Source organism: Seriola lalandi, unplaced genomic scaffold, assembly GCF_002814215.2.
Source record: "Seriola lalandi dorsalis isolate HSWRI2012SDOR001 ecotype SW California unplaced genomic scaffold, Sedor1 jcf7180002054585, whole genome shotgun sequence".
NCBI classification, from domain to species: Eukaryota; Metazoa; Chordata; class Actinopteri; order Carangiformes; family Carangidae; genus Seriola; species Seriola lalandi.
The window spans coordinates 478,913-491,473 of NW_019525138.1; the positions used below are offsets into that span (position 1 = coordinate 478,913).

Consider the following 12,561-nt stretch of genomic DNA (forward strand, 5'->3'; position numbering starts at 1 on the left):
TCAACATATTGTTGTATTGTTCCACATTTACTGCACCTGATGACTATGAAACAACCTCCTGACTGAACTACAGTTCACCTACAAAGAACATATTGGAGTGGATGATGCTGTCCTTTACATGCTCCACCGGGCCCATTCTTACTTGGATGAGCCAGGTAGTTACATAAGGATTATGTTCTTTGATTTCTCAATTGCATTTAAACCCATCCAACCCCCCATTCTTAAAGACAAGCTGAAAGGGATGGGGGTGGATCCCTGCTTTACATCCTGGATTGATAGATCAGGCCAGGCTGGTATGTGGACTGACGGGTGAGTCGGCACGGTCGTGCGAAGTCGCCTTCCTTGAAGAAGTTCTGATGGGCTCCACGACCGCTGTCGAAGTTGTTGACAGCAGCTTAGTAACTTCAATGAACCTGGAAAAATAGTCGAACATGACAAGGTACATGGAGTTATCCAGTTGGAAGAGATATGCTCCAACTTTTTGCCATTGGCTGTGGGGAGTCTCCCCGGGTAGGAGAGGCTCTGGAGGTTGCAGTCTGTATTGTGAACAATTCTGATATTTTTCAACCGTCTCTTGTAACTGCCTACTAAGACCCAGCCACCAAACAGAACACTTGGCTCTTTCCCTGCATTTTGTGCGGCCTTGGTGTCCAGTGTGGAGCTTATCCAATATATCCTTTTGCATTGATGCAGGTATGACGAACCTGGTCCCTTTAAGAAGCAGGCCCTGAGCTATTGTGAGTTCTCCAGAGACGGCCCAGTATGCTTTCAGGGCATTGTCATTTTTAATGTCCTCCAGCCTTCCGTCGAGACGTTACTGTATCACCAGCCTTAACAGCTCGTCCACCTGTTGTGCATGTTTCAGTTCAGTGAGGCGCCCCTCTGTGATGGGCAGTGAAGTGAGTACAGCATTTATGTAACCTTCGATCTCCTGCTCCTCCATGTTGTCTTTAGTTGTGTGTGAGTAAGTGACCAGAGCCCTCGAGAGCACATCTGCAGTGGCCAAACTTTACCTGGAACATGTGCAATAGAGAAGTGAAACAACATCAGTCTCATCCTGAACCGCAGTATGTGGGGAGACAACTCGTCGAGTTGTTTTGTTTTTAGGAGTGCAAGGAAGGGGTTGTGGTCAGTTTCCACTTGGAATTTCATCCCTATTAAAAAATCCTTAAAGTGTTCACATGCCCATGTAACAGCCAGAGCTTCCTTTTCTACTTGAGCATAACGCTGCTCTGTGGGTGTGAGTGCTCTGGAGACATATGCGACAGGGCGCCAGTCAGACCCATGTCGGCGTTGGAGGAGGAGTGCCCCCAGGCCATAGGAAGAGGCATCTGCAGAGACCTTGGTCTCGTTTGAAGGGTCGTATAGTGCCATAGCTGGTGGTGTTGACAGCTCGTCCTTTAAGTCATTGAAAGCTTTGCGTTGTTGGGGGCCCCAGTACCAGGCGTTGTCTTTGCTCAGCAGATCTCTCAGCGGCTTGGTTTTCTCTGATAGGTTAGGGATATATTTCCCCAGGTGGGTGACAAGGCTGTTGAAGCGGCGGACTTCTGCAGTGTTCCGTGGTTCTGCCAGATGCTTGAGGGCCGTGGCCTTCTCCGGGTCAAGCCTGACACCGCAGATGTCAATGAACTGCCCCAGAAACTTGACCTCTCTCTTTGAGAACTCACACTTAGTGTTCAGAGTGAGACCTGCCTTATGCAATCTGTCCAGAACCACCATGAGCCGTGTATCGTGCTCTCCCTGTGTTGCACCAAATACGAGAATGTCATCCAACTGGCAGACGACGCCCTCCAGACCCTCCAGCAGTTGGGATATGCGGCACTGGAAGTGCTCTGGGGCAGAGGGGATTCCGAAGGGCGTCTGAAACAGAAGCGTCCAAAGGGAGTGATAAAGGTGGTAAGGAGCATTGACTCAGGAGAGAGAGGTATCTGCCAGAAGCCTGATTTTGCCTCAAGCTTAGTGAATATTTTGGCATTGATCAGTTGGCCAAGTGTGAATTCAACACTTGGCAGGATGTGGAGCTCACGGCAGACATTTTCATTCATGTGTGTGAAATTCACACATATCCTTACTTTTTCTTTTCCGCTGGGGACCACCACCATCCCAGCACACCATTCCGTGGGCTGTTCCACACGTGAAATGATGCCTAACTCCTCCATCCTAAGGAGTTCTTCCTTGACTCTGCTCATGAGGGGGAGGGAAACCCGCCTAAGGGTAGACAAAGCAAAGGGCTTAGCATCGGGACGGAGAACAATGTGATACTCTCCCTCTAGCTTCCCTATTCCTTCGCAGAGTCCCGGGAAGCGCCTTTTAGCTTCCTGCTCTTTGCTGCAGGGGGAGGAATTCACGGCGCTGATGTCGGTCCTCTTAACTAGGTGCAAGGCCTTGATGGCAGGAAGGCCTAAAAGGGGTGTGCGGAAGCCACGTACCACATAAATAGTCTGCACTGAGGATCGGTGGCCTGCTGTCAGGTTGGCTGTAAGCTTCCCCATTATAGTCAATTTGATTCGACTAGGGCCATAGAGTGGTTTCGTTGTATGATGCAGGGGCTCTGTTTGCAGTCCTTGATAGAGTGAATCAGAAATCAAAGTCACATCGGCCCCTGTGTCCAGCGTAAACTGAATATCATGACCAGCTAGGCCAATTTCCGCAGTCCACGGCTCCGCTATGTCACCCCCAAGTGAGCCGAGGAAGGCACCCTCCTCCTCAGGGTCCTGTGACACCTCTGAGAGAACTGGGTGGGACCTACACACAGCAGCAAAGTGACCCCTCTTTTGGCAGCTCCTGCAGGTGGCCTCTTTAGCAGAGCATGACTGTCTACCATGGGAGCCTCTGCCACACCAGCCACATTGCCTCGAAGTTTGGGTTTGGTATTTTTGACTTGTCCCAGCCCTATTGTCACAATCATTATAGCGTGCTCTGGAGGCATTGGCATTTTTAAATGCAATTCCCTTAGCTGCTACAACATCCACTGCTTGCTCAGTTTGGCACACATCTTGAAGAAGATTTTGCTGTTTCCTAACAGCCTCATGTTGAAGAGTTAGCTTTTTAGCCTTGTCTAATGTCAAGTCTGGATCCATTTGTAATCTTTCAGATAGCTTAGTGTCCATCAGACTCACCACTAATCTATCCCTGATAAGCTCATCTGTCTATCTCATCTAGCTGTCCATACTCGCAGTGTTCAATAAGCTCATAAAGTGCTTTGATGAAGTTATCAATGGACTCACCCCTCCCCTGTACTCTCTTGTGAAATCTTGCACGCTCAAATATCAAGTTGCGCCGGGGGATGAAGTGTTTTGTCAGTTGTGTTTTGACCACATCATAATCTTTTAGCTGTTCAGCAGTAAAGTCTCTGCAGTGGATGACGGACTCCGCCTGCGTCTAAAATCTAGCCACTTCTGACACCATGTTGAGATATAAAGACGACACAACGTCTTGTTAAGTTGATGGCCAGCATGGACTGAACCCTGCTTTATTCACTTACTCCAGCCACATACCAAATGTTACACCACTCACACGGACGACACTCGTGGTGTAGAAGAATGTTCGTTTATTGACTTCACCGGCGAAAACTCAGCAAAACGGCAAGAGTAGCAATACAGCAGCACCAGGCACCTGCATCAACACTTCGTCCGGGCTCCGACTACCAACTCACATACATGTCTACTTCCACGTGATGTGGCCTGTGGCTATGTTCCATAAAACAAACTACTGCCACCTGCTGGCGGGTATAGTCCATGAACTTGACCTTTTAACCACAGAAAAACACTGTTTTTAACACTAAATAACCATACGATGAAATGAATGTATTTTAGCACATGTTATAAAACATTAACCCCTTACAGGTGCCACACAAACATCCTGTAACCATATGCAGTATGGTTGAATTTTAAGAAAAACAGGGAGGGAAAAAAACAACACACATAAGACAACCACATTCATACACTCACCGAGGCCAACACTGCTGTTCTCCAGAAGGTAGCTGAGATGGTCAAACATGGCTTTCTGGTTCTGACGACTGATCCGACAGAAATAACAGAGAAAGCGACAGCAGTTGGCCACCATCTTTGGAAAGGTTATTTCCTGCAAAACACACATCATGTAAAGAGCAGTTAACACAAACATCATGCAACATAATGTTTTATCATCACTTCATTCGTTTATTTATTTAAATGTATTTTAGATAAACTAAGTTTTAAACACACTGTGTAAGTTTCATCAACAACCTGACCCAGCTTTAGCACTTAAAGTCTATTTACGCTTCACACCTTTGAGTCTCCCCCACTGAGCACGTTCACCATCACCTCCATGACAGTCTCATGCATCCCCAGAGCTCTCATCAGGTTAGGATGCTGGTAAAAGACCTTGTTGTTCATGATGTCACTACAGAGGAGGGAAGTTAAGTTTAAAGGTCATTAAGGCTCTCATCAGGTTTATAACCACAGACTGAACATGTTGTACACAGTATATCACAAGAACATTCAAGTGTCTTTGAAGTTAGATTAGCACCAACATTTCTGACTTTTCCTTTTCTTCAACATTACTGGCGTTAAAATAAGTCCCTACTACACTACAACAGCTGGTGGTGGGCATCTTTAATTTTGCTAAAAGGAACAAACATACATAAAAAAATGTCTTATTCTTCACTGAAGGAGGTTTCGGTGGTTTAACTTTCATCAGGTGTCTTCTTGTAATTTATAGCAAGTGTAGTTCAATGTGACATAGCGTACCATAACATTTATATTTGTGGTCTGTTCTAACAATCTCTTCAAATACAGTTTTTAAAAAAGTGAGATGCTTGAGGTGTAAGATCTATTCCAGTCATGCTGCATCTCAGAGGATCGAGAAAGTATGTTTCAGTTGTGTATTTGATGACATTCCAATTCAGATATATCCATGCATTCATGTAACCCCAGTAATTCACTACTGCCAGACATTTGCTGATATCAACTACAATTAGAAATTAGACTTGGTAATTATATGATGCAGTGTCAGAGATGATTTTCAGTATGGTGAGTGCAAATATTTGTCCAGTTGTCACAGATTAATTAACAAGAAAGAGAGGAAAAATTAAGCAAAATAAAATATATCTGTGCTGAAGAGCCTGACAGACAAGTGTCTCCTCACCCTAGCCCTCGGATCATTAGTTTCTCCTCCTCTCTTCCCATGCGGACACTCAGCAGAGATCTGATCTGACCCAGAGCAGCCAACAGGTTGATGGTGTCCTCAATGGAAACTGAATTTATAGTGTAGGTCTTAGGAAGAGCCCGCACCTTAACAGAGAGAGAGATATGCACATTTCCTTTGCTGTCAGACTGTTCAGACTTTTACATTACAGACTGTACATTCTGAACAGTCAGAAAGTACAGATTACAGTACAGACTGCACAGCACAATACAGATTGTCATCACTTTCCATAACATCAAAATAACAAATGATGTTTTCTGTTTATGACAGTATGATATATAAAGGTAAAGATGTAAAGGTATGATTTGTAGGATATCCTACTTTAAATGTGAAGAATTGCTGTATTTTCACAAAAATATTTTCAGAACAAACTTATTACACATATACTGATGAAGCCACTCTCACACTTGACCAAGTTATCATATTTTAATGTAACAGAGTGATATCTTCTTTCTATTAAAATGAACACACACACACACAAACCTGTCCTCCGATGCCATCATACTGGCGGTGCAGCAGGACAAACATGGCTCTGACCAGCTCTGGATCCTCAATAACCGACTCCTGAGCCCAACGGACCATCGTGTCTGAGATCAGTTGCTGTAACGTACCTGTACAGACACACATACAGTGATGGGGTAATCTGAAAATCTTATTTCCTCTCATTTTTTTTTTTTGTTTTTGTATATTTTTCACTTGACTCTGACTTGTAAACAGCTCATACAAAATCAATACAGTGAAACAATTTGCAAATAAACTAAATATTCTGGCAAACTAAACCATTGGAGAAGCTGTAGAATAAGTGGCTTTCTACACACAAGTGCACAGAAAATAGAGAGAGAGAGAGAATTAGGTGGGTGAGCACTCTCAGACAGACCAATATATTCTACTTCTTTCTTCAAACATCACTTGATGACCTACTTCTTCTGTTTGTGTGTTTGCCTGTCTGACTTACTGGGTTTCCTGTCTTTCTTCTCCTTCGGCAAGTTGGCCATCTTCTTCTTCAGATAAGCCACTTTCTCCACCAGTGACATGAGTCGACCTCGGATGGTGACGTCACTGTCACCATCTATGCTTCTGTCCTCATCCAACTCTATACCTGACAGGAAAGAAATATCACTATACAGTGCATACTGTGTGTTTGAATTTACATTATACAGATAGTATTGATCTATTGTTTCCGTTACTACTGGTCTCTATTCTTTTGTACGAGAACACTGGCAGTTCATTCGAACATTTGCCAAACTGTTCAGGTGTAGTTTACCACAGTGTCTCATCAGATCTTCATGGAAGTCGAGCAGCTGTTCTCTGATGTATTCAGGACAGGGACACTCCTGCTTCTCATCCTTAAAGTTCAGCAACATGTTGATCTGCAGAAACACAACAAGTCCTGTTCATTACATACCTCTACAACCACCTCTGGAATGACTTCACAGAAACAATCTTACACTAAGATTTTGATAGATAATAGAAACATGTTTCTACCACTGTGTTGACTATTTGGTAAAGATGCTATTTGGCTGCAGTGTTTTTCAGTGTGTCTCTTAAACTCAGCTTAGGTCTTTCTACACTGTCCACTGTTCTTTGCTTATTTTCTACTTCATGCTCAACTGTGGTCTTTTGTTTTACCACTTTCTGCAGAGGATACACTTGATCTTACTTAATAAACTCTTAATGCACAACATTTTATGATTCTCCAGCCTCCGTGTGTTTTGTAACCTTTTCTTCTGTACTCTCCAGTTCCCCAGCTCAGCCTCACTCTTCTTCAGTGGTGTTCCTACCTGTTCCTGTGGAGGTGATCTGAACTCTTTGGTTTTCTTGGCAGTGAGAGCTGCAGACATGTTGAGTGCCAGCATCACCTCGTTGTAGCGGAATCGCTGGTTGTCTTGGAGACAGGCCACAAAATCATCAGAGAAGGCCACCACTGCCTCGATACGATGACGCACCTGACAGTCACATAGATACTGTAGCACATGGCACATCTGCACGCACGCACGCACACACACACACACACACACACACACACACACACACACACACACACACACAGATTAGACATATTCGTTCACATATAACGTTAGGGCAACTCCATATTATGTTGAAAATCTCAAATAGATGAGAAGAAAAGTGTAGGATAAAAGAAAAGTTTGTAGGATACAGTACATCCCTGTCATAGCAAAGTCTTTGCAGGTTTAAAATTTAGAGGAAAAAGAAATCTGTGAATCTGTAAGTAAAAGGTGTTAATTGAGTTAATTTCCTGTTTCTGTTCTGATGCTGGATTTTAAAACAGCTGGACAGTATTTCATAACAGTGAGAAACAGATCTTAATATGTTCCATTGCTCCTCACTGGATGTCTATTAGTGTCAAGGAGTTGTGTGCAGCCTTAATTTCAGAGTTTTACAAAAGGGTAGAAAATGGCACTATATGGACTTAAATACAGTGGGGTCCAAAAGTCTGAGACCACTTTTCCATTCACCTGAGTGTCTGTGCACACACAGTATATGGTTCAACCTCAGAAATACAGAGCTTGTTTTGCCATTGATGAGGTTGCTGTGCAGTATGTGACACATGCCAATAGCAACCTATAGCTTTGTTGTTTGGTCATGGTCTTTGTTCATTCTGGATGTCTTTGAGAAAATCAAGAACTTCAGTGATTTTTACCTGCGATTTGACATTTTTTGTGACTTTGATTGGACAGTACATCACGTGTGTAACTAAATATACATATGGTAGAAACACAATGCTATATGAAGTTTGACTGCAACTTAAAAAAAAGCTTAGTTATCTTTAAATAAGATCAATCAGTGAAAAAAACTAAATTCCCCAATATAAATCATAGAAAAGCTGATTATGAATACTGTAATACTGAATGTTTGCAAATACAGTAGGACAAAAATATAACTGTATTTACAAACAGTTACCTGGAGTTTTACAGGCTCTGGCAGCTTCATCTGCAACAGTCCTTTTGGCATGGTCCTCCCTCTATCCTCCCCTCCACCCTCAGTCTCCACCTCCTTCACCATCTCCAGCTCCATGTGAATCTCCTCCTGCCCTTCTCGCCTTTCGGAGAACACAGATGGCTCGATCAGTCGGAGGATGTTCTTCAGATCTCCATTTTGGAAAACTCCCATGATGAGCATGGTGTAGAAGAGTTTGATAAGGGGAACAAAGAGAAACTCAGTGCTGCCTCCTATCGGATCCCGTACGTGCATGCTTCCCTCCCGCACAGCCTCCGTCAGCATCTCAATTGTTTTGATTTTCAGTATATCTAAAGGGAATTCAGGGCTGTACTGGAAACAGTCTCCTGATCCTGATCCGCTGTTTCCGTTGTTTCGATACAACGATCCGGTCCCGCAGACAAAGCTTGGAGATGAGAAGTGCATTCTGGGTCTCAGGGAGGTGCTGAGGCCAATGCCTGGCAGGCCATGTTTCTTCTTCTCGTCAGGAAACAGGGTGATGCTCTTTGTTTCATCTGTCATGGGAACAATGTACTCATTGTTCATCATGAGGCGAGCTGTGGCGTAGCTGCTCAGGTGGATATCGATGAGGAGGTCGTAATAGCCAGCACGAAGCAAACCTGTGGTAGAGAGACAGACAGAAGGATTTTATAATAATGCTCAACCAACATTATAATTTTCACATAAATGAATTAGAAAAATAATTCATTAATGTGACATATATAATAGTAATATACAACCGCATAATGCACCACACAATTTTGCATGAGTACATTTTATACTTTATTTGCATTCTGCCAATAATATGCCTGTATGCAGTGTTGTGCACGTCCAACACGTTCAATTACCTGCATTCATTGAACATGTTCATATTTTTTGTGAACGCTGAGCTGAACGAATCAGTTTACACAATCTTGTGAGTGAACGCCGTTTTATGGCACGCCACATGACGTCTCCATTGACACAGCCATGCATGGCTGGTGCTAGCGGTACAGACGCATTTACTACTGCAGTTTGTTTGAGCATTTGAAGCAGTTTTATGAACAAACAAGTGAAAACTCAGACGGATTATATTTATATACGGATTTTAAATGTAACTCATGTCTGTGGTTCTTCAGTGCTACAATAATTCATATAGTTTGGGAGTGGCAGTGATTTGGGGCTGGTGATGGATGGGTAGAAGGAGGTTCTATTGAGAGAGAATAGTGGCCTATTTTTTTATTTTTTTTAAAAAAAGGAACAAATGAACGTGAAATAGTTCATTTTTTGAACTGTGAACTTAGTTCAAAACTTAAAAAAATTAACTATGAACGTGAACTAGTTAATTTTCATCTGTATGAACTGAACTTTGAGATAGTTATTTTTAAGTGTGAACTGGCACAACATTGTATGTTTATTTCAAGGATTGTTCTGGTTCTTCTTGTCAACAAATCTCATGTGCAGAGCCAAACCAACAGTGAACATCTCCGACGAACCAGTCTGTGTATCACAGCCTGATATATCTGATCCCGCTGAGCCACAGAGCTCCATTGTTTCCAAAAACTATTAAAAACAGATCAGTGAGCCACACTGTTACTCTGGGTGACATGTTCCTTCAACACCATGAACACTCACACTGTAATTTGTTTTGGCTCAGTCCCCCACACACACACACACACACACACACACCATCCTGCTGCCACAAATACTCACTACAGCACCAAATGTGGATTATGCACCGCCACTATTTCCTCCTGTTTGAGTAATGTTTGTCAAAAACTAAAGCGGGTAGCTGTTTTAGGAAATTACTGAACCTTTTAGAAAATGAAAGTACATGGTTCTGAGCTGTTCATAGAGATTAACGTCTTCAGTAGGAACCAATGGGTATGCAACTGAGAGTCACAGGCAGAGTACGGATGTCAAAAAGTATTGAGAGACTAAAACACAGGTGATTTGGCTCTTGCACCTGAGATTTGTGGACATTGAGAAAAATATGCAATACTACCAGCAGAACTTGTGATGCAGTATTTCAACTTCTGGTATTACCAATTTTAATTAAATAAGGATTTGAACTATTAGATACATCTAGATGCTAACACCTTAAGTCACTTTGCTTAAACCACAATATCCTGCAGTTGGTGGGTTGGCAGTGATGGCCAGTCATTGACCATCTTCTCCTGGCATCCGGTTTGACTCCTCCCATCTGTTCCAGAGCCGACAAGAAGCACTTTCTGCTTCCTCCCCCAACCTGCGTGCAGCTGGCTTCCTCTCCCTTACTGCTATACCCAGTTCTATGAACATCCTCCACATAAACTGCGCAGGGACGCCCCTGAAGCCTACCTCAACTGGAAATAGCTAGGCCTGCCACCTTTTCACCCTGCACTGTTGGATGAGGTACTTTTTTCTTCCATCTTCCCATGGGACCATCAGTTCAGTCAGTATGATCCTATTCACCTCATCTGACCATATGACTATGTCAGGCCTTAGGGATGTTTGGACAACCTGCAGAAAGTGTAGTTTTCTTCCTGGTCCACGCTCATGTCCCATGATTATGCCAGCCACAGGATTGGTGTCCTGTGTCCTTGGAGGAGGGTGGCTTCTCCCCATTCCTGATGAAGTGTATGGATGGGACTGGCCTTACATACATCTCTTCTGCTCCAAGAGGTCAGCCGTAGGACCTGAGGACCAATCTGTATCTCCCCTGACTAAGTGCAGTCTTGCATCTCGCCGCCTGTGCAGTCTCCATAGTTCAGGCCACGTGATCCTCCACTTTGGCTGGTCCCACTTTGTCCAGGCTCCTTGTGATCCAAGTTGACCTTGACCTTTGCCCTTCCTCCTAGAGGAGTTGGACCTCGGCTTGGATCATGTCTCTCTTCTGCCCTGGGTCTGCTTTCCCCCCATTGCTGGAAGTGGGTGATTCCAAGTCGTCGTTGCCCCACGCACAGGTTCCCGATGACATCCTTCAACTTCAGCATGCTGATCTATCCTCTAATCCTTTTATCGCTGGAGTCTCTGTACATTATCTCAACCATGCACTTTGCACTTTTCAGACCTGATATATAGTACAACTGATTTGAATACTTTTTCCAAATCACAACAACTTCTATAATGCGATGATGATCTATAAGTCTATGAAATGTCAACTGACTACCAACTAGGGATGCTGCGATCACGTTTTTTTGCCACACACTCATACTGATCATCTATGAGGGAGATCGGCCGATATCCATCATTTTTGGCATGCATTGCAGATGGCATACGTTGTATCAGTCTCACACACTTTGTAAAAGTTCCACACAACCAACATGTTTGTTTTGGTGGCCTGTCGTGCGCCTTGCAGTGAGCGAGGTGGGAGGTGGGAGTACACTACACTACACAGGACACAGTGCATCTCTCAGCCGCAGACACCACATCGGTTTTTAGGTGATTGCAGACTAGAAGTATTTATGCAAATCATGCAGTTTTTAATGAAAATCAGCCGATAATGAACGGAAGCTAATCAATCAGGTCGTCCCTACGACCAACCATAGAGTTAACTGTTGACTTTGATATGTAGGGATTGTGAAAGAGTGAATGAGGAGGGGAGTTTTGGAAACAGCCACAGCCTTTTACATGGTATGAACTAATCATATTTTGAATCTCTGCAAGTGGATGCTATCGCTGGCGCCACAGTAGCTGAGAACACCTCCTGCAAGCACAGTGGAAGCACAGTGGACTTTTCCTTCATCAAGATGGCGGACAAGATTCAGCTACAACCAAGGGCATGCAGCTGGTCTTCTTACTACAGCCCAGAACTGGCAGATGAAGGCTGAGAAGTTTGATTTCTAGAGTGGCTGTGGCTGAAAAAGAGTGAGGAGTGGTCAAGTGCTACTCAGACACAAGTTGGGGCCTGATCAACTCCGGCTGGTTTGCCTGGGCAACGGTGTATAATGCTGAAAGACCTGAAACACCCTCTGACCCCGCATTCCATTACCGATGATGTGTCTTCAGAGGATGTATGATACAGGCTCTGACTATCTTCTGGCCTGTAGTTCTTTCTCAGGGACAGGCTCTATTACTTTGCAAGTTATTCTTTCTATATGCTGTGTGTGTTACCTGGCATGTACTTATTCTCTATAGCCTGCAGCAGCTGTGCTTCGTCCACATGGGAGCAGAGGGCATGTGCCACCCGGTTGTTTCCCAGAGCACAGATTGCAGAGTACAGTCTGAGGGTATGGTAGTGAAATTTTAATAAGTCCCTCTGCTCTGACAGCTCCAGGATATCGACCGACCTGGACAACACAGTGAGAGAGAGAGACTGCATGAAAAACCTGAGAGCAGGAGGAAGAAAATGTGTGTTTATTCTTGTATTATTCATTGTGAGGACATAAATCATAAATCTGTTTATTTTTATTTTTATGTTGTTTTATGTTATGTTTTATGTGTGTGTGTGTGTGT

The 12,561-nt window shown here is 43.7% G+C and overlaps 1 protein-coding gene across 1 annotated transcript in view; it reads right to left on the reverse strand.

Annotated features, from left to right (window-relative positions):
* ryr2a (ryanodine receptor 2a (cardiac)) overlaps positions 1-12,561 on the reverse strand; it is a 162,387-nt gene that overhangs the window by 85,806 nt on the left and 64,020 nt on the right. Inside the window, 9 exon segments of the mRNA XM_087177253.1 lie at positions 3,951-4,083; positions 4,269-4,383; positions 5,128-5,273; positions 5,671-5,798; positions 6,143-6,286; positions 6,452-6,557; positions 6,969-7,169; positions 8,110-8,765; positions 12,220-12,395. Of these exon segments, the coding sequence (XP_087033379.1) occupies positions 3,951-4,083; positions 4,269-4,383; positions 5,128-5,273; positions 5,671-5,798; positions 6,143-6,286; positions 6,452-6,557; positions 6,969-7,169; positions 8,110-8,765; positions 12,220-12,395 (1,805 nt within the window).